The 18,949-nt window shown below is 36.7% G+C and overlaps 1 protein-coding gene across 1 annotated transcript in view; it reads left to right on the forward strand.

Annotated features, from left to right (window-relative positions):
* The window catches only part of LOC126146787 (transformation/transcription domain-associated protein), a 508,296-nt gene that overhangs the window by 59,533 nt on the left and 429,814 nt on the right, over window positions 1-18,949 (forward strand). The window contains exons 3-8 of the mRNA XM_049915647.1: window positions 985-1,133; window positions 3,469-3,579; window positions 3,674-3,862; window positions 3,986-4,177; window positions 10,054-10,220; window positions 10,417-10,652. Coding sequence (XP_049771604.1) covers window positions 985-1,133; window positions 3,469-3,579; window positions 3,674-3,862; window positions 3,986-4,177; window positions 10,054-10,220; window positions 10,417-10,652 — 1,044 coding nt within the window. The remainder of the gene's footprint in view (window positions 1-984; window positions 1,134-3,468; window positions 3,580-3,673; window positions 3,863-3,985; window positions 4,178-10,053; window positions 10,221-10,416; window positions 10,653-18,949) is intronic.

Raw genomic sequence — 18,949 nt, forward strand, 5'->3', positions numbered from 1 at the left:
TACAATGAAATTTATGGGTGATGTATTCTTTGGCTGAACTGTAAACAACAAACGCTGATTCGCTACAAAATAAATAACGTATCCAAAACACTCGTACCAGTAACTTACGAAAATATAGTTTTATGAGCAGCCGGAAATTTTCAAACTGAGCTATTTCACACAGAATTGTACAATGAAATAAGAGAAAGATTGTTTCAAACGAAGAGAGGCCTACTGCTCTGAAAAAGCACATGCTCCAAATGTACTACTTTAAGAATTGCCCTAGGTGGTCAAGGAGACAGTGATGTCAGGAATGTTCTTTTCTGAATACACGATTCTTCTGTCTGGCCTTTTGGTTTTCATCATCCATTGTACTTATACCATCCACTTTGATAAAACTTCTGAGCTACTAGAAGGTAGCCACTTGTCAGCGTTTCACCTACGAGGTGCATAGCTGCGTTCTATTTTCCATTGCTTTTGCACGTCCTGATTTTTGTTTTATATTTGTTGAGCTACACATGCACTTCTCTGTTAATATTTGTTTCATCCGGTGAAGTGCTTTTTGTACTTTGGTTACTACATTTTGATGATTTTGGTGGTATGTTCTATAGAAGAAACGAACAGGGGGGAAGAAATTGTAAGGTGTGGCTTTATGCTTCCTCCTACGTATAACATGTAAAAAGACATAAACATAAAAGTAAAAAGATTCAAGGTCAGATGGAGGCTTACCAAAATTGGTTCTTGTCATGAGACATTTGCGACTAAACTGGAAATGGGTGGGGAGAGTGGTGGTGGTACCCTCCGCCACACACTGTAAGATGGTGTCTGGAGTACTGACGTACATGTAGATAAATTTGAAATTGATCTAAAAGCTGTAAAATTAACCATGTTCAGTATACTGGAAGCCATTTGATATCGAATGAAGCATTATTATTATTATTATTATTATTATTATTACTACTACTACTGCTACTGTGTTGTTACAGTATAATTGCTTGCTTTCAGGAAGGGCACCAGTGGCCACAGTGCCAGGGTTGCCAGAGCATTATGCTCAGATGACAACATACAGATCATGTGCTGCCATATTGGCAGATCCAGGCACGAAGGATGAAATTAAACTCAAGGCAGCCCAAGAAATAAGTGAAAATTTTGAGGTAAGGCACGATGCATTGCATGCACTGCTACTTCCTGTGAAAACAAGTTAAATGATTCTTTTCTTTTGCAGCATTTTTTTAATAATTTTATTTATTTATTTTTTAAGTTTATATTCATACTCCTGCTTGAAGAAAAACAGGAACTGGAGAGCTGAACACCCCATTACACATCAGTAATAAATATAAGTGGAATGTGCAGGACAGGATATAGTGTGTATGCGGATGGTTCACTACTCATCAGATAAGAGAGATGCTGCACAGTAGACACCTGCAATGCTGTCGCAGGCGATGGGCAACATGCAAACAAGTAATGTTCTTCGCCACAGGCAATGTCCATGTAAGCAATGAATATGGATCACTAATAACTGCTGTCGTAGTGTTGGTCTACAACTGTACTGGTCTGCGAGTTCCTGTCTAGTACTGTCCTAATACTGTCCGCCGAGGCTGGCAGGAGTGGCGCTTATATTCTCTTCGGCTAGAGGATGCTCCCACCATGGTGCGGTCTTAATCAGCACGCGTCGGCCGTCGTCGTCTCACCAACTTTTCTGCTCTTGCATTCTTCGTCTTCATTCCGGCGCTTCTGGTTTCGCCAGAACACTATTACTCTAGAATACAGAAGTTGGCCTAATACAGCTGACTACTAAAGAATGATTGGGAAACAAGATGAACTACTACTCTGTTGAAGTAAACACAAATGGAAGGAGTTAGATGACAGAGTGGGGTCAGAGAAAGCAATATTTATCAAGCAGCAAGTCACTCACTAATTACATCTCAGACTGAACAATATTTGTGTTTCCAAATACGATTGAGTCAGTGATCACTATAATGAATATTGACAAAGTTGTAGTAACACTGTATTCGTTATGAAATCCAAAGCATCATAACTTCTTGGTTGAAGCAGTTAGCAGTTACATTTTGTATAGATTCGAGCTCATACAAGGATGGAGGGCAGTGAACTAGTCGATAATCTAACTGAGGTAGCAGGTCAATCACAAAGAACACTACAGTTACAGCAAAATACTTATAACTGCAATAAAGAAAAACATAAGATAAAGATAAACAATAAGAGTGGAGAAACAGATTAGAGACTGTGTGGCAACAAACTAAAAATGGGGGAAACACGAAAGCCTATTTTCCTACTATCTGCCAACATCTAACAATTAAGCTGCCGCTATCACTGAACTTAACAGCCATGTTAACAGACCATGGATAATTGAGAGCCAATTATAAATAGTTCAGAATAATTGAAAATGTAGTGTACACATGTACCGGAGGATGCCAAACTGTTGACCAGCTGCTTTAGCCTGCAGTAACTTCACGAAAGAGGCATTCCTAGGAAGCAATTAACTAAAAAGGGACGTCGATGGCACATAGTCAGTAAATTGAAACTGATACTTATATGACTTTCGTAATTCAATAAGATTCCCAGTTGTATGATAATCCTTCGGTGTCAACTGTGAAAAACCCGGATATATGCTCAGTGAGTATCATATTTGTAATTGTAACTCAAGACAAAGATTTGGAGATGAAGGTATAAATGTATTATTTCAGTAAATTGTAAAGTCTCTATATATTCTAATTTAGTGTTTGGAAATAAATGTACCCGATACAATTGTATCAGCTGTATTACCTTTGTTAATCTGCAGTTCTGTAGATAAAATTTTAATTTAACCTTCACACATGTAACAATACAGCTAATGGAGTGTGTTAAATAAACAACAAATAACCTCTAACCACTTTAGGAACTTTGAAACTGATCCGCTCTCTTTAACTTTCCTTCATACTCTATGAATGATATCAGAATCTAAACTCTGTCCTCTAAGTCCTTAGATGGAGGATGTGATGGTGCTGAAAAGCTCTATTTTTTGTGTTGTGAGTGTTTTTCTACTTCTATAGTATAAAAATTATAGAAGTTACTTAACTGTTAATAAAATCTGTAGGAATGGTACGGGCATAATATTTATTTTATTTATATTCTTGTTTGGGCCTTGCTGGTCCAAACGGTAGAATTTTACTTTAGTGTTTCTTTGTGCCATTACTATTTTTGTTCACCAAAAATGCACTCATTTCATACCCTCAGACAGAGTATTTCCAGTCATTAGGGTTTTTTTCAGGCTGACTAAATGCCCAGTTGTGATCATATCTAAAAATTTTATTTCGTATATTTCCTACTGTGTTATCCGTGCTTGCTTCTTTCAGAGCGTCATTTACTGCTGTAGTCCATTTTAAAGTCTCAGTTGTAGTTTCAATGTTTTTGTTTTGAATGTTAATGTTAAGATCTTGCTTAGAATACATAAGTAAGTTAGCATTTTATTTTTTATTTTTATTTTTTAAGACTATCCTGATGCATCCTGCTTACCAGTCATTCCTTGATTATACACTGAAGATATTTATAAAAATCCTTCAGGAAGGGGAAACACATTTTATAGCAGAGTACAGTATTCAGGTAAGTGGAATGTGTATTTTCTTGTTTCCTGTTGGTCAGTGGTCAGTTTTGACTATGATGACAATAATGGACTTACTGTCTTCGTTATTTGTAGCAAGTGCGGAAACTTATATTGGAAGTTATACACAGGCTTCCAACAAATGAAGTTTTGAGGCCGTATGTGAAGTCTATAATCTCATTGATGATGCGGCTTCTGGAGATTGAAAATGAAGAGAACGTTTTGGTGTGTTTGAGGATAATTATTGAACTGCATAAACAGTATCGCCCTGTGTTTAATGCAGAAGTAAGTGATATGCTGGGCTTACACAATTGAAGGCAATCATAATTGTATCATAATCTCAATTAAATATATTTGCACATTCAGTGATAAGACTCAACTTACTATAGTTATCTAATTCTTTTCTAGATTCAGAATTTTTTACACTTCGTTAAATCTATATATCGAGAACTACCAAACCATATGCCAAAAATTTTTGAACCTCGTGCTGCAATAAGAGTTTCTGACATATCGGAAATCAATGTGGAAGCATTACTGAAGGAAACATTTACAATGACTGTCATCCAGTGTGACAAGAAGTCAGATGACATGACTGTAACGGTAAGATATGTGATGTGCTCTTTCAATTTTGTGGTGTTTTATATCTCTCTCTCTCTCTCTCTGTCTCTCTCTCTCCTGCTTTTATGTGTGTGTGTGTGTGTGTGGGGGGGGGGGGGGGGCTAACCCTATATCTTCGCAAGAAACTGAAGTGAACTTTGCAAGGAGGGATTTACGTTGGGTTCGGAAGCAGATGTGTAGGTTACTGTGAAATTAACTGTTCATCTGCCCTATAGGAGGAGGAGGAGATTAGTGTTTAATGTCGCGTCGACAATGAGGTCATTAGAGCTGGAGCACAAGCTCAGATTAGGGAAGGATGGAGAAGGAAAGTGGCTGTTCCCTTTCTAAGAACCATACTGGCATTTGCATTAAGCAATTTCTAGGGAAATCATATAAAACCTAAGTTAAACCTAAGTTGGGATGGCCAGACACAGGTTTGAACCGTTGTCTTCCCGAATGCAAGTTTAGTATGCTAATGCTAACCACTGTACTACCCAGCTTGGTTATCTGACCTATAATGTTTATTTATTTAGATTTTTTTTTTTTTTTTTTTTTTTTTTTTTGCATGTAGTTATCAATATGATGGCTTTTGCAAATGTCAAGTACAGTTACAAACATAAATACATTTAGATCTCAGCCATACAGGCAGTAAATTGATGCTTGTCAAAATACATTACATCTTACGTGTATTAATACAGCCAGTTATTTTTTTATACATTATTTTACAGATCTTAAACTCAGCCATTTAAAATTCATTAAGTGAATAGAGACACTTTTCAATTAAGAATTCTTTTATTTTGATTTGAATTGCTTTTTATAATTGTTTTTCATGGACTCTGGCAGTTTATTATATATCATATCAGTCCATTAGTATATGGGCTCTGGTCCATCATTTTTAATCTTGTTCCATTTTGGTAGTAATTCTCTGTGGACCTGGTTTTGTGGTCATGTTTAACACTACATTCAATTACTTCAGTTTTCTGCGAGACAAAAAAAGTAATTAATTTATAAAGATACAAAGAGTATATGGTGAAGTACTTGTGTTGTCTGAAAACATCACGGCAAGAGTCTTTATAGCCTAATCCATGCATAATCCTTAACCCTCTTTTTTGTAGCAATAGTACTCTGTTATGGTGAATGTCTACAACACAACCCCATATTTCTATACAGTAGCTAAGATGTCGATAGATTGTTCCATAATACACAGTTTTAAGCGTGTGGGTGGGAACCATTTTGGGCAGTGGACTAAAAAGATACAGCCCATTGCTGACATACAGTGTTCATGTGGCTAATCCACCGGACGTTTGAGTCCAGATGGTCCCCTAGAAATTTACACTCATTTGCTTCCTCTGCCACTATGCTGCATACCTTATTTAATTTATGCATGAGTAGTGTGCACTGCCAGCTATAAATATTAGCATCTGGGATTTATTTACATTGACCTATAACCTTTGTGCATCAAAGTGTGAACTTAATTCTAGTATCCCATTACTTACTGAAAATTTCAGTTCCTCACTGTCTTTGCCGTGAAATAAAATTGAGGTGTAATTTACAATGTGCGAGTTTGTACAATGCCATTGATATATGCTAAAAAGAGGAAAGGTCCAAGAATTGAGCCTTGAGGGACTCCTTGTGTCACTGTTTCACTTGTGGATTTAAAAGTTAAGATCTTATTGGCAATTTGATGGGTAAGTTTGGTACACTGTTTCTGATTCACAAGATAAGTGAGTAGAAGTTTCATTGATGCATCACTGATACTGTATGTCCGCAGCTTTTTTAAGAGAAGCTCATGATTTACTGAGTCAAAAGCTTTGCTCAGGTCCAGAAATATTCTGGCTGTGTGCATACCCCATTCTATATTGCCATATACTTCGTGGATGAAAATGGTAACAGCAGTGGCCTTGCTTAGGCCTTTTCTAAACCTATGCTGCAATTTGGTAAGCATTTTGTGTTTTGAGAAAAATGTTGTGAGTTGTGATAGGATAACTGTTTCAAATATTTTACTGAAGGTAGGAATTAGTGATATCAGTCTATAATTTGAAACTACTTCTTTACTTCTCTTGTTATGGATTGGCTGAATTAAACTTATTTTTGCCGGCCGCGGTGGTCTCGCGGTTCTAGGCGCGCAGTCCGGAACCGCGCGACTGCTACGGCCGCAGGTTCGAATCCTGCCTCGGGTGTGGATGTGTGTGATGTCCTTAGGTTAGTTAGGTTTAAGTAGTTCTAAGTTCTAGGGGACTGATGACCACAGCTGTTAAGCCCCATAGTGCTCAGAGCCATTTGAATTTGAAACTTATTTTTAAGGCATTTGGGTATATGTTTTCATTAATACTGCAGTTGATAAGGTAGGTAAGGGGTTTAGTTATTTCATTGGCACATTTCTTTAATACCACACTTGAGATACTATGCCATCCAGATGAATGCTTTTTCTTTAGCTTGTGTATTGTGTTAAATATTTCCTGTTGATTCACCTCCATAAATTTGAGCTCTATACTATCCGTGACATCATTTGGTGTGCCAGCCTGTAGATCTGTAATAGGGGCTGGTTGGCCAAAAGGAGAGATAAAATGCTTATTGGATAAATTACATACTTCATTTGGATCTTTCATTAGATGGCCCTCATGTCTAATGCCAACTGGTTCACTCTGTTCCTTGCTGGTGGCTTTACAGTGTTTATTGATTGGTCTCCAGGATGCCTTACCCATGTTGGCTGAACGCTCTTTTGCGTCATTATCTGTTTCCTCAAGTGTAAACGGTCTGTCTTAAAAAGTTTTTTTGGCTGGAGTATTTTTCCTTAAATATATGTAGCTTTGTTTCCTTAAATAAACAGTCAAGATCATATATATTCTGCCTTAACTTAATCAGTCAAGGTGTAAGTTTCAGCCTAGTATTACTTTCAAGTAGAAAGTTTGTTCGTATCCTGGTTATTTTTTTTTTTGAGAAGGCAGCAGCAGTCGAAATGCTTCAGCACTGTCTTATAAAATTTTTATCATTTGTTTTCTGACCCTTTAGTTTAGTAAATAGTGACCCATTCGTCCTCTGCTAACTTAGTTTTGAAGGCACGTTGGTGCTATTCAGGATCCGTTTCTTCTCAGTTATCTTAGTTGCTGTTGGGACAGCAAACCTTAAATATTCTGACACCTGACAATAGTGATTTGAGTAATGAAAATCAATGCTTTGAAAGTTAACACTGTCTTTTACATTTTTGTTGACTATTACATAACCTATCTTACTGGAGGTTGACTCTGTTACTCTAGTGTCAGAGTTCACTGTATTTGTGAGATGATATGAATTTAATACATCTGTTATTTTCAGATAGATTATACTACAGGAGTTTGCATCAGTATTTAAGTCACCAACTATGATTTAAGTCACCAACTATGCTAAGGTCAGTGGGGCCTGTTTGTCTAATTGCTCTTGTAGCAGTTCCACCTGCATTATTTATTTTGGTTGTTGTCCTTGGTGTCGACATACTGCATTGCTACACTGGCTGAAAAATGGGGTTTGTAATTTGGACACTGACTACGCTAGCCCGCATCTCGTGGTCGTGCGGTAGCGTTCTCGCTTCCCACGCCCGGGTTCGATTCCCGGCGGGGTCAGGGATTTTCTGTGCCTCGTGATGGCTGGGTGTTGTGTGCTGTCCTTAGGTTAGTTAGGTTTAAGTAGTTCTAAGTTCTAGGGGACTTCTGACCACAACAGTTGAGTCCCATAGTGCTCAGAGCCATTTGAACCATTTTTTTGACTACGCTAAATAATATAGCTGACAGATGCATAGTTGCATTTCAGTCTTTTATTTTCACTTTTCACAACCCTCCAATAATACACAGTTATATGTGGCCAGTGCACTATTGTTCTAACTTCCCATAAGCCTCATTAATAGTTAGCAGGCAAACCTCCACATACTGCTACAATAGTTTACTATTGAACATCTATGAGCAGTAAAGACCTAACCACAAGGTTTACACTTCTTGAAGAATAGAAAGGTATGCATGGAAACAGACAATTTCTTTGTTTTTACACATGATGTAACATTTATTTCACTGTTGCATTGTTGTTGTTGTTCTAACCAACACAGGTTTCTCATCTGAAACTCGGCTGTGGACTGACTGTCTCGTGACAAAAAATCGGTCCTTTATATATCCTCACAATAATAGGTACTGAAACTACACATTGTTCGATGTGGTTGTATGCAGCTCCTTACAAAGTTCCATGAACTTGAGCTTTACATTTCTGTTTAAGTGAAGTCCACACCTGGTATGTTCTTCACATTTCTGTTTGATTATGTCTAGCAAGTGCACATGATTTAATTTTTTACATAGTTTTTGCAGTTCTAAATTATAGCGCTCAATTTCTGTATTAACACATGATCACTGCGGGAGATCATGTCGCACTGACTCAGCGAGGTGGTGCATTGGTTAGCACATAGGACTCGCATTCGGGAGGATGACGGTTCAAATCTGTCTCCGGCCATCCTGATTTAGGTTTTCCGTGATTTCCCTAAATTGTTCCAGGCAAATGCCAGAATGATTCCTTTTAAAGGGCATGGCCGGTTTCCTTCCCAATCTTTCCCTAATCGGAGCTTGCGCTTCATCTCTAATGACCTCGTTGTCGATGGGACGTTAAACAGTAATCTCCTCCCCCATGTCGCAATGGTAGGTTTATTAGGGTAACATTTGTGTTGTACAGTTTTGGCAATAACTTCCTGTAAACTGCAAGCTGACTTGCTCTCGTTTTTGTAAACATCATTTTGATAGGTTTTTGATATGGCAGTTAAAAGATTAGAACTCTTTCAACATTTTATGCAGGATGTGAAAGGGAAACAGTGGTTGAGAAGGGATTGAGATAGGGTTGTTTACTATCACTATTTTATTCAGTCTGTACATTGAACAAGCAGTAAAGGAATCAAGGAGAACTTTAGAAAGAAGTTAAAGTTTAGGGAGAAGAAATACAAATTCTAAGTTTGGCGGATGATATTGTAATTTTGTCTGAGACACCGAAGGACATGGAAGAGCAGTTGAGCAGAATGGATGGTGTGTAAAAAGGGACTTTAAGATAAACACAAAAAAAAAAAAATGAAAACAAAGATGATGGAATGCAGTCGAATTAAGTCGAACAATGCTGAGGAATTAGATTTGGAAATGAGGCACCAAAAGTAGTAGATTAGCTTTTCTATTTGGGCAGCAAAATTAGTGATGATGGCCAAGTAGGAAGGGTATAAAATGTAGCCTAACTATTGCAAGGAAAGCATTTCTGAAAAAGAGTTGTCAATGTCAAATATAAATTTAAACATCAGGAAGTGTCTTTTGAAGGTATTTATTTGGAGTGTAACCTTTTTGTAAGTGATTCAGACACAGAGTAGAAGCTTTTGAAATGTGGTGCTACAGAAGAATCCTGAGATGGGTAGATTGAGTAACTTACAAAGAGTTGCTGAGTTGAATGAGGAGGGGGGCAGGGGGTCAAATTTGTGGCACAACTTGGCTAAAAGAAGAAATCAGTTGATAGGACGCACCCTGAGGCATCGAGGATTCATCAATGTAGTATTCTAGAGACGTCTGGAGTTAAGAATTTTAGAGGGACACCAAGGCTTGAATACAGCGGGATCAGATAGATAAAGGTTGCAGTAGTTATGCAGAGATGAAGAGGCTTGCACAGTATAGATTACTGTGGAGAGCTGCATCAAACCAGTCTTCGCACTGAAAACAACCCCCATACCACCACTACCACCACTATGACTTGTTCCAGTCCCTGAAAGTTCTCCTCCTTGATGAGATAATCAAATAGAACACTATTATTGAATGATACACAAAAAATTGCATGTGAATTTGAGCATTACAAGGTCTGTTGTTAATATTGAATTCTTTATTTTTCCTGTTTAACAGTATAATTTAATACCAAGAGCAGTTATGTCCCTGAAAGTTCTCCAGGAACTACCAATAATAGTTGTGCTCATGTATCAGCTGTACAAGCAACAGGTTCATCAAGATGTGGCTGATTTCATTCCACTGATAATGACGACAATATCTCTGCAGCCAACTCAACAACAGAGGTATTTAACAGTTGACAACACACACAAAGTGCAGTTGTTGCCTATTTGTATTTTGTGTAATGTTATTTTTGTAATCTTCATTCAAATTTTTTATTTTATCTTTATATTCATTTACTCTAATTTTTCCTGAAAAAGTGAATTAGTTTTAGCTCGTTGTATGTTTGTAAAAATGATCTCGTTGTTTTCTTTTATATAGAATGAGTCCTTCATTTAATAAAGAAGTTTTTGTGGATTTCATGGGAGCTCAAATAAAAACACTATCATTTTTGGCATATATTATTAGAATTTACCAAGAAGTTGTAGCCCAACATGCAAGTCAGATGGTGAAAGGAATGCTTTCACTTCTTACTTTGTGTCCTATGGAGGTTGCTAATTTGCGAAAGGAACTGATGATAGCAGCACGTCATATCTTAGCAACAGACTTGAGAACTAGTAAGTATGGCTTCGTTACCAGCATTACATCTCAGCAGTAAGAAATTGTAATGATTAGTATGAAATAGATGTAGTAAATAATAATAATAATAATAATAATAATAAACAAACCCGACATCATACTCACCAATAAAAAGAAGAAATTAACACAACTAATTGAAATATCCATACCCAACACAACAAATATACAGAAGAAAACAGGAGAAAAAATTGAAAAATACATCCAACTGGCTGAGGAAGTCAAGGACATGTGGCATCAGGATAAAGTCGACATTATACCAATTATACTATCCACCAGTACATCAATGCAATACAGCTACATCCAAACATATATATAGAACTACAAAAATCTGTAATTATTGATACATGTTCAATTACCCGAAAGTTCTTAAATGCAATATAACATATACCATACAGTTACAAGGAAGTCACGCTTGATCAAGGTCCGCGTCACGTTCCATTTTTAACCAGACTTAACAGTCTGAGAAAGTAAAGAAAATAATAATAATAATAATAATAATAATAATAATAATAATAATAATAATAATAGAAGCGATGGAAAAAACAGATGCCTATAAATATCTAGGATACAGACAAAAAATAGGAATAGATAATACAAATGTTAAAGAAGAACTAAAAGAAAAATATAGACAAAGACTAATAAAAACACTGAAAACAGAATTGACAGCAAGAAACAAGACAAAAGCTATAAATACTTATGCTATACCAGTATTGACCTACTCATTTGGAGTAGTGAAATGGAGTGACACAGACCTAGAAGCACTCAATACACTTACACGATCACAATGCCACAAATATAGAATACATCACATACATTCAGCAACAGAAAGATTCACATTAAGCAGAAAGGAAGGTGGAAGGGGATTTATAGATATAAAAAACCTACATTATGGACAGGTAGACAATTTAAGAAAATTCTTTCTAGAACGAGCAGAAACTAGCAAAATACACAAAGCAATCACTCATATAAATACATCAGCTACACCATTGCAATTTCATAACCACTTCTACAACCCTTTAGATCACATAACATCAACAGATACAAAGAAAGTAAATTGGAAAAAGAAAACACTAATGGCAAGCACCCGTCTCATCTAACACAGCCACACATCGATCAAGACGCATCCAACACATGGCTAAGAAAAGGCAATATATACAGTGAGACGGAAGGATTCATGATTGCAATACAGGATCAAACAATAAACACCAGATATTACAGCAAGCATATTATTAAAGATCCCAACACCACAACAGATAAATGCAGACCTTGCAAACAACAAATAGAAACAGTAGATCACATCACAAGCGGATGTACAATACTAGCAAATACAGAATACCCCAGAAGACATGACAATGTAGCAAAAATAATACATCAACAACTTGCCATAAAACATAAACTAATAAAACAACACGTTCCCACATACAAGTACACACCACAAAATGTACTGGAGAATGATGAATACAAATTATACTGGAACAGAACCATTATAACAGATAAAACAACACCACATAACAAACTTGACATCATACTCACCAATAAAAAGAAGAAATTAACACAACTAATTGAAATATCCATACCCAACACAACAAATATACAGAAGAAAACAGGAGAAAAAATTGAAAAATACATCCAACTGGCTGAGGAAGTCAAGGACTTGTGGCATCAGGATAAAGTTGACATTATACCAATTATACTATCAACTACAGGAGTCATACCACACAATATCCACCAGTACATCAATGCAATACAGCTACATCCAAACATATATATACAACTACAAAAATCTGTAATTATTGATATATGTTCAATTACCCGAAAGTTTCTAAATGCAATATAACATATACCATACAGTTACAAGGAAGTCACGCTTGATCGAGGTCCGCGTCACGTTCCATTTTTAACCAGACTTAACAGTCTGAGAAAAAAAATGGCAATAATAATAATAATAATAATAATAATAATAATAATAAACCCCGTGGAGGCCCGGGATAAGAATAGGCCTCCGGTATGTTCTGCCAGTCGTAAAAGGCGACGAAAAGAACAAACCACTGATAGGGCTAACCCCCCTTTTAGTGTGATTACTTGGTTCAGGACAGAACTAAAGAAGCCTCGGACAAGCGCCGTCATGGTCGGGGACGACGCTTGAACCCTATGCCCGCCCACAATGGTAACAACACTGCTAGCCAACTGGAAAATGATTTAAATCCAAATAGAGGTGTTTTGCAGGATATGCTTCCTGCAACCACCCTAGAAGGAAAACAAAGACAGAGGATGAGATGGTCAGATGAAGTCAATAGACACCTCATGTTCTGTTATTACCAAGCAACAAACCTAGGAACCAACACAACTGGATACAGATCACAAGTATACACAACATTTATTACCAGATACCCGGAATTAAAATTTTTAACAGAACAACGACTAGCTGATCAGATCCGTGTAATAATCAAAAATAACAGGATACCCCAGTCAGAATTAGAAAACATCAAACAACAAGTACAACAAATACTGGAACAAAATAATGTGCAATCAGAAGAAGAAGAAAATACAGTAATGGACTCAAACATCCCAGAGCAAACAAACAAAGACCAACACGCATCAGTTAAACAATCAGAGGAAAACGAAATCTTAAGACAGCCACCAGAACAAGCACAAATAGAACACGAAAAGACACATGTGTTAGACATAGAAGAGAAATTTCAGCTGACATATATAGAATACAAAGACACAAATACAGACATTAGACCATTCCTGCATAGACCGCCAAATAACCCACAAGTCGAAACAACAATAAAAACTATCAACACAATCATACACAACAAAATAAATGAAAACACAACTATGGAAGAGTTACAACTACTGGTTTACATAGGAGCACTCACTACACTAAATATACACACTAGGCAGAAATCAGAACAAACCAACACACAGAAGAAACCCACAAAACCAGCATGGCAACACAGGCTACAGATCAGAATAGAAAAACTGAGAAAAGACATCGGACAGCTAACACAACTTATAAGAAATGAAATATCAGACAAAAAACGAAAAAGGTTAGGTAAAATCTCACAACAAGAAGCAACAGAGCAATTAGATGAAAAAAAGCAGAAATTGCAAGCATTGGCCAAACGACTTAGAAGATACAAAAAAAGTGAAAATAGAAGGAAACAAAACCAAACATTCAACACAAACCAAAAGAGATTCTACCAAACAATGGATAACACACACATTAAAATAGACAATCCACCAAACATAACAGACATGGAACACTTCTGGAGCAGCTTATGGTCAAACCCGGTACAACATAACAGGCATGCACGGTGGATACAAGCAGAAACAGACACATACAAGATGATACCACAAATGCCTGAAGTGATAATTTTGCAACATGAAGTCACCCGAGCAATTAATTCTACACACAATTGGAAAGCCCCTGGAAATGATAAAATAGCAAATTACTGGCTAAAGAAGTTCACCTCAACACATTCACATCTAACTAAATTATTTAACAGTTACATTGCAGACCCATACACATTCCCTGATACACTTGCACATGGAATAACCTATCTGAAACCTAAAGATCAAGCAGACACAGCAAACCCAGCTAAATATCGCCCCATAACATGCCTACCAACAATATACAAAATATTAACTTCAGTCATCACACAGAAATTAACGACACATACAACACAGAACAAAATTATAAATGAAGAACAAAAAGGCTGCTGCAAAGGAGCACGAGGATGTAAAGAGCAACTGATAATAGATACAGAGGTGACATATCAAGCGAAAACTAAACAAAGGTCCCTACACTACGCATACATTGATTACCAAAAAGCCTTTGATAGTGTACCCCACTCATGGTTACTACAGATATTGGAAATATACAAAGTAGATCCTAAATTGATACAATTTCTAAACACAGTAATGAAAAACTGGAAAACCACACTTAATATCCAAACAAATTCAGATAACATCACATCACAGCCAATACAGATTAAGCGTGGAATATACCAAGGAGACTCATTAAGTCCTTTCTGGTTCTGTCTTGCTCTGAACCCACTATCCAACATGCTAAATAATACAAATTATGGATACAATATTACTGGAACATACCCACACAAAATCACCCATTTGCTATACATGGATGATCTAAAACTACTGGCAGCAACAAATCAACAACTCAACCAATTACTAAAGATAACAGAAGTATTCAGCAATGATATAAATATGGCTTTTGGAACAGACAAATGTAAGAAAAATAGCATAGTCAAGGGAAAACACACTAAACAAGAAGATTACATATTGAATAACCACAGTGACTCCATAGAAGCGATGGAAAAAACAGATGCCTATAAATATCTAGGGTACAGACAAAAAATAGGAATAGATAATACAAATATTAAAGAAGAACTAAAAGAAAAATATAGACAAAGACTAACAAAAATACTGAAAACAGAATTGACAGCAAGAAACAAGACAAAAGCTATAAATACTTATGCTATACCAATATTGACCTACTCATTTGAAATAGTGAAATGGAGTAACACAGACCTAGAAGCACTCAATACACTTACACGTTCACAATGCCACAAATATAGAATACATCACATACATTCAGCAACAGAAAGATTCACATTAAGCAGAAAGGAAGGAGGAAGGGGATTCATCGACATAAAAAACGCACATTATGGACAGGTAGAAAATTAAAGAAAATTCTTTCTAGAACGAGCAGAAACTAGCAAAATACACAAAGCAATCACTCATATAAATACATCGGCTACACCACTGCAATTTCATAACCACTTCTACAACCCTTTAGATCACATAACATCAACAGATACGAAGAAAGTAAATTGGAAAAAGAAAACACTACATGACAAGCACCCGTATCATCTAACACAGCCACTCATCGATCAAGACGCATCCAACACATGGCTAAGAAAAGGCAATATATACAGTGAGACGGAAGGATTCATGATCGCAATACAGGATCAAACAATAAACACCAGATATTACAGCAAGCATATTATTGAAGATCCCAACACCACAACAGATAAATGCAGACTTTGCAAACAACAAATAGAAACAGTAGATCACATCACAAGTGGATGTACAATACTAGCAAATACAGAATACCCCAGAAGACATGACAATGTAGCAAAAATAATACATCAACAGCTTGCCTTACAACATAAACTTATAAAACAACACGTTCCCACATACAAGTATGCACCACAAAATGTTCTGGAGAATGATGAATACAAATTATACTGGAACAGAACCATTATAACAGATAAAACAACACCACATAACAAACCTGACATCATACTCACCAATAAAAAGAAGAAAGTAACACAACTAATCGAAATATCCATAACCAATACAACAAATATACAAAAGAAAACAGGAGAAAAAATTGAAAAATACATCCAACTGGCTGAGGAAGTCAAGGACTTGTGGCATCAGGATAAAGTTGACATTATACCAATTATACTATCAACTACAGGAGTCATACCACACAATATCCACGAGTACATCAATGCAATACAGCTACATCCAAACTTATATATACAATTACAGAAATCCGTAATTATTGATACATGTTCAATTACCCGAAAGTTCCTAAATGCAATATAACATATACCGTACAGTTAAAAGGAAGTGACGCTTGATCAAGATCCACGTCACTTTCCATTTTTAACCAGACTTAACGTCTGAGAAAGTAAAGAAATAATAATAATAATAATAATAATAATAATTCCCGTGGAGGCCCGGGATAAGAATAGGCCTCCGGTATGTTCTGCCAGTCGTAAAGGGCGACGAAAAGAACAAACCACTGATAGGGCTAACCCCCCTTTTAGTGTGATTACTTGGTTCAGGACAGAACTAAAGAAGCCTCGGACAAGCGCCGTCATGGTTGGGGACGATGCTTGAACCCTATGCCCGCCCACAATGGTAACAACACTGCTAGCCAACTGGAAAATGATTTAAATCCAAATAGAGGTGTTTTGCAGGATATGCTTCCTGCAACCACCCTAGAAGGAAAACAAAGACAGAGGATGAGATGGTCAGATGAAGTTAATCGACACCTCATGTTCTGTTATTACCAAGTAACAAACCTAGGAACCAACACAACTGGATACAGATCACAAGTATACACAACATTTATTACTAGATACCCGGAATTAAAATTTTTAACAGAACAACGACTAGCTGATCAGATCCGTGTAATAATAAAAAATAACAGGATACCCCAGTCGGAATTAGAAAACATCAAACAACAAGTACAACAAATACTGGAACAAAATAATGTGCAATCAGAAGAAGAAGAAAATACAGTAATGGACTCAAACATCCCAGAGCAAACAAACAAAGACCAACACGCATCAATTAAACAATCAGAGGAAAACGAAATCTTAACACAGCCACCAGAACAGGCACAAATAGAACACGAAGAGACACATGTGTTAGATATAGAAGAGAAATTTCAGCTGACATATATAGAATACAAAGACACAAATACAGACATTAGACCATTCTTGCATAGACCGCCAAATAACCCACAAGTTGAAACAACAATAAAAACTATCAACACAATCATACACAACAAAATAAATGAAAACACAACTATGGAAGAGTTACAACTACTGGTTTATACAGGAGCACTCACTACACTAAATATACACACTAGGCAGAGATCAGAACAAACCAACACACAGAAGAAACCCACAAAACCAGCATGGCAACACAGGCTACAGATCAGAATAGAAAAACTGAGAAAAGACATCGGACAGCTAACGCAATTTATAAGAAATGAAATATCAGACAAAAAACGAAAAAGGTTAGGTAAAATCTCACAACAAGAAGCAATAGAGCAATTAGATGAAAAAAAGCAGAAATTACAAGCATTGGCCAAACGACTTAGAAGATACAAAAAAAGTGAAAATAGAAGGAAACAAAACCAAACATTCAACACAAACCAAAAGAGATTTTACTAAACGATGGATAACACACACATTAAAATAGACAATCCACCAAACATAACAGACATGGAACACTTCTGGAGCAACATATGGTCAAACCCGGTACAACATAACAGGCATGCACGGTGGATACAAGCAGAAACAGACTCATACAAGATGATACCACAAATGCCTGAAGTGATAATTTTGCAACATGAAGTCACCCGAGCAATTAATTCTACACATAATTGGAAAGCCCCTGGAAATGATAAAATAGCAAATTATTGGCTAAAGAAGTTCACCTCAACACATTCACATCTAACTAAATTATTTAACAATATGGTTATAATAGAAGGAAACATTCTATGAAGGAAAAATATACCTAAAAACAAAGATGATGTGACTTACCAAATGAAAGTGCTGGCAGGTCGACAGACACACAAACGTACACAAACATACACACAAAATTCAAGCTTTCGCAACAAACTGTTGCCTCATCAGGAAAGAGGGAAGGAGAGGGAAAGACGAAAGGATGTGGGTTTTAAGGGAGAGGGTAAGGAGTCATTCCAGTCCCGGGAGCGGAAAGACTTACCTTATGGGGAAAAAAGGACGGGTATACACTCGCGCACACACACACATATCCATCCACACATATACAGACACAAGCAGACATATTGGTCTTTAAATATGTCTGCTTGTGTCCGTATATGTGTGGATGGATATGTGTGTGTGTGTGCGAGTGTATACCCGTCCTTTTTTCCCCATAAGGTAAGTCTTTCCGCTCCCGGGACTGGAATGACTCCTTACCCTCTCCCTTAAAACCCACATCCTTTCGTCTTTCCCTCTCCTTCCCTCTTTCCTGATGAGGCAACAGTTTGTTGCGAAAGCTTGAATTTTGTGTGTATGTTTGTGTTCGTTTGTGTGTCTGTCGACCTGCCAGCACTTTCATTTGGTAAGTCACATCATCTTTGTTTTTAGGTATAAATTATTTAACAGTTACAGTGCAGACCCATACACATTCCCTGATACACTTGCACATGGAATAACCTATCTGAAACCTAAAAATCAAGCAGACACAGCAAACCCAGCTGAATATCGCCCCATAACATGCCTACCAACAATATACAAAATATTAACTTCAGTCATCACACAGAAATTAATGACACATACAACACAGAACAAAATTATAAAAGAAGAACAAAAAGGCTGCTGCAAAGGAGCACGAGGATGTAAAGAGCAACTGATAATAGATACAGAGGTGACATATCAAGCTAAAACTAAACAAAGGTCCCTACACTACGCATACATTG

This window comes from Schistocerca cancellata, chromosome 1, assembly GCF_023864275.1.
Source record: "Schistocerca cancellata isolate TAMUIC-IGC-003103 chromosome 1, iqSchCanc2.1, whole genome shotgun sequence".
Taxonomy (NCBI): Eukaryota; Metazoa; Arthropoda; class Insecta; order Orthoptera; family Acrididae; genus Schistocerca; species Schistocerca cancellata.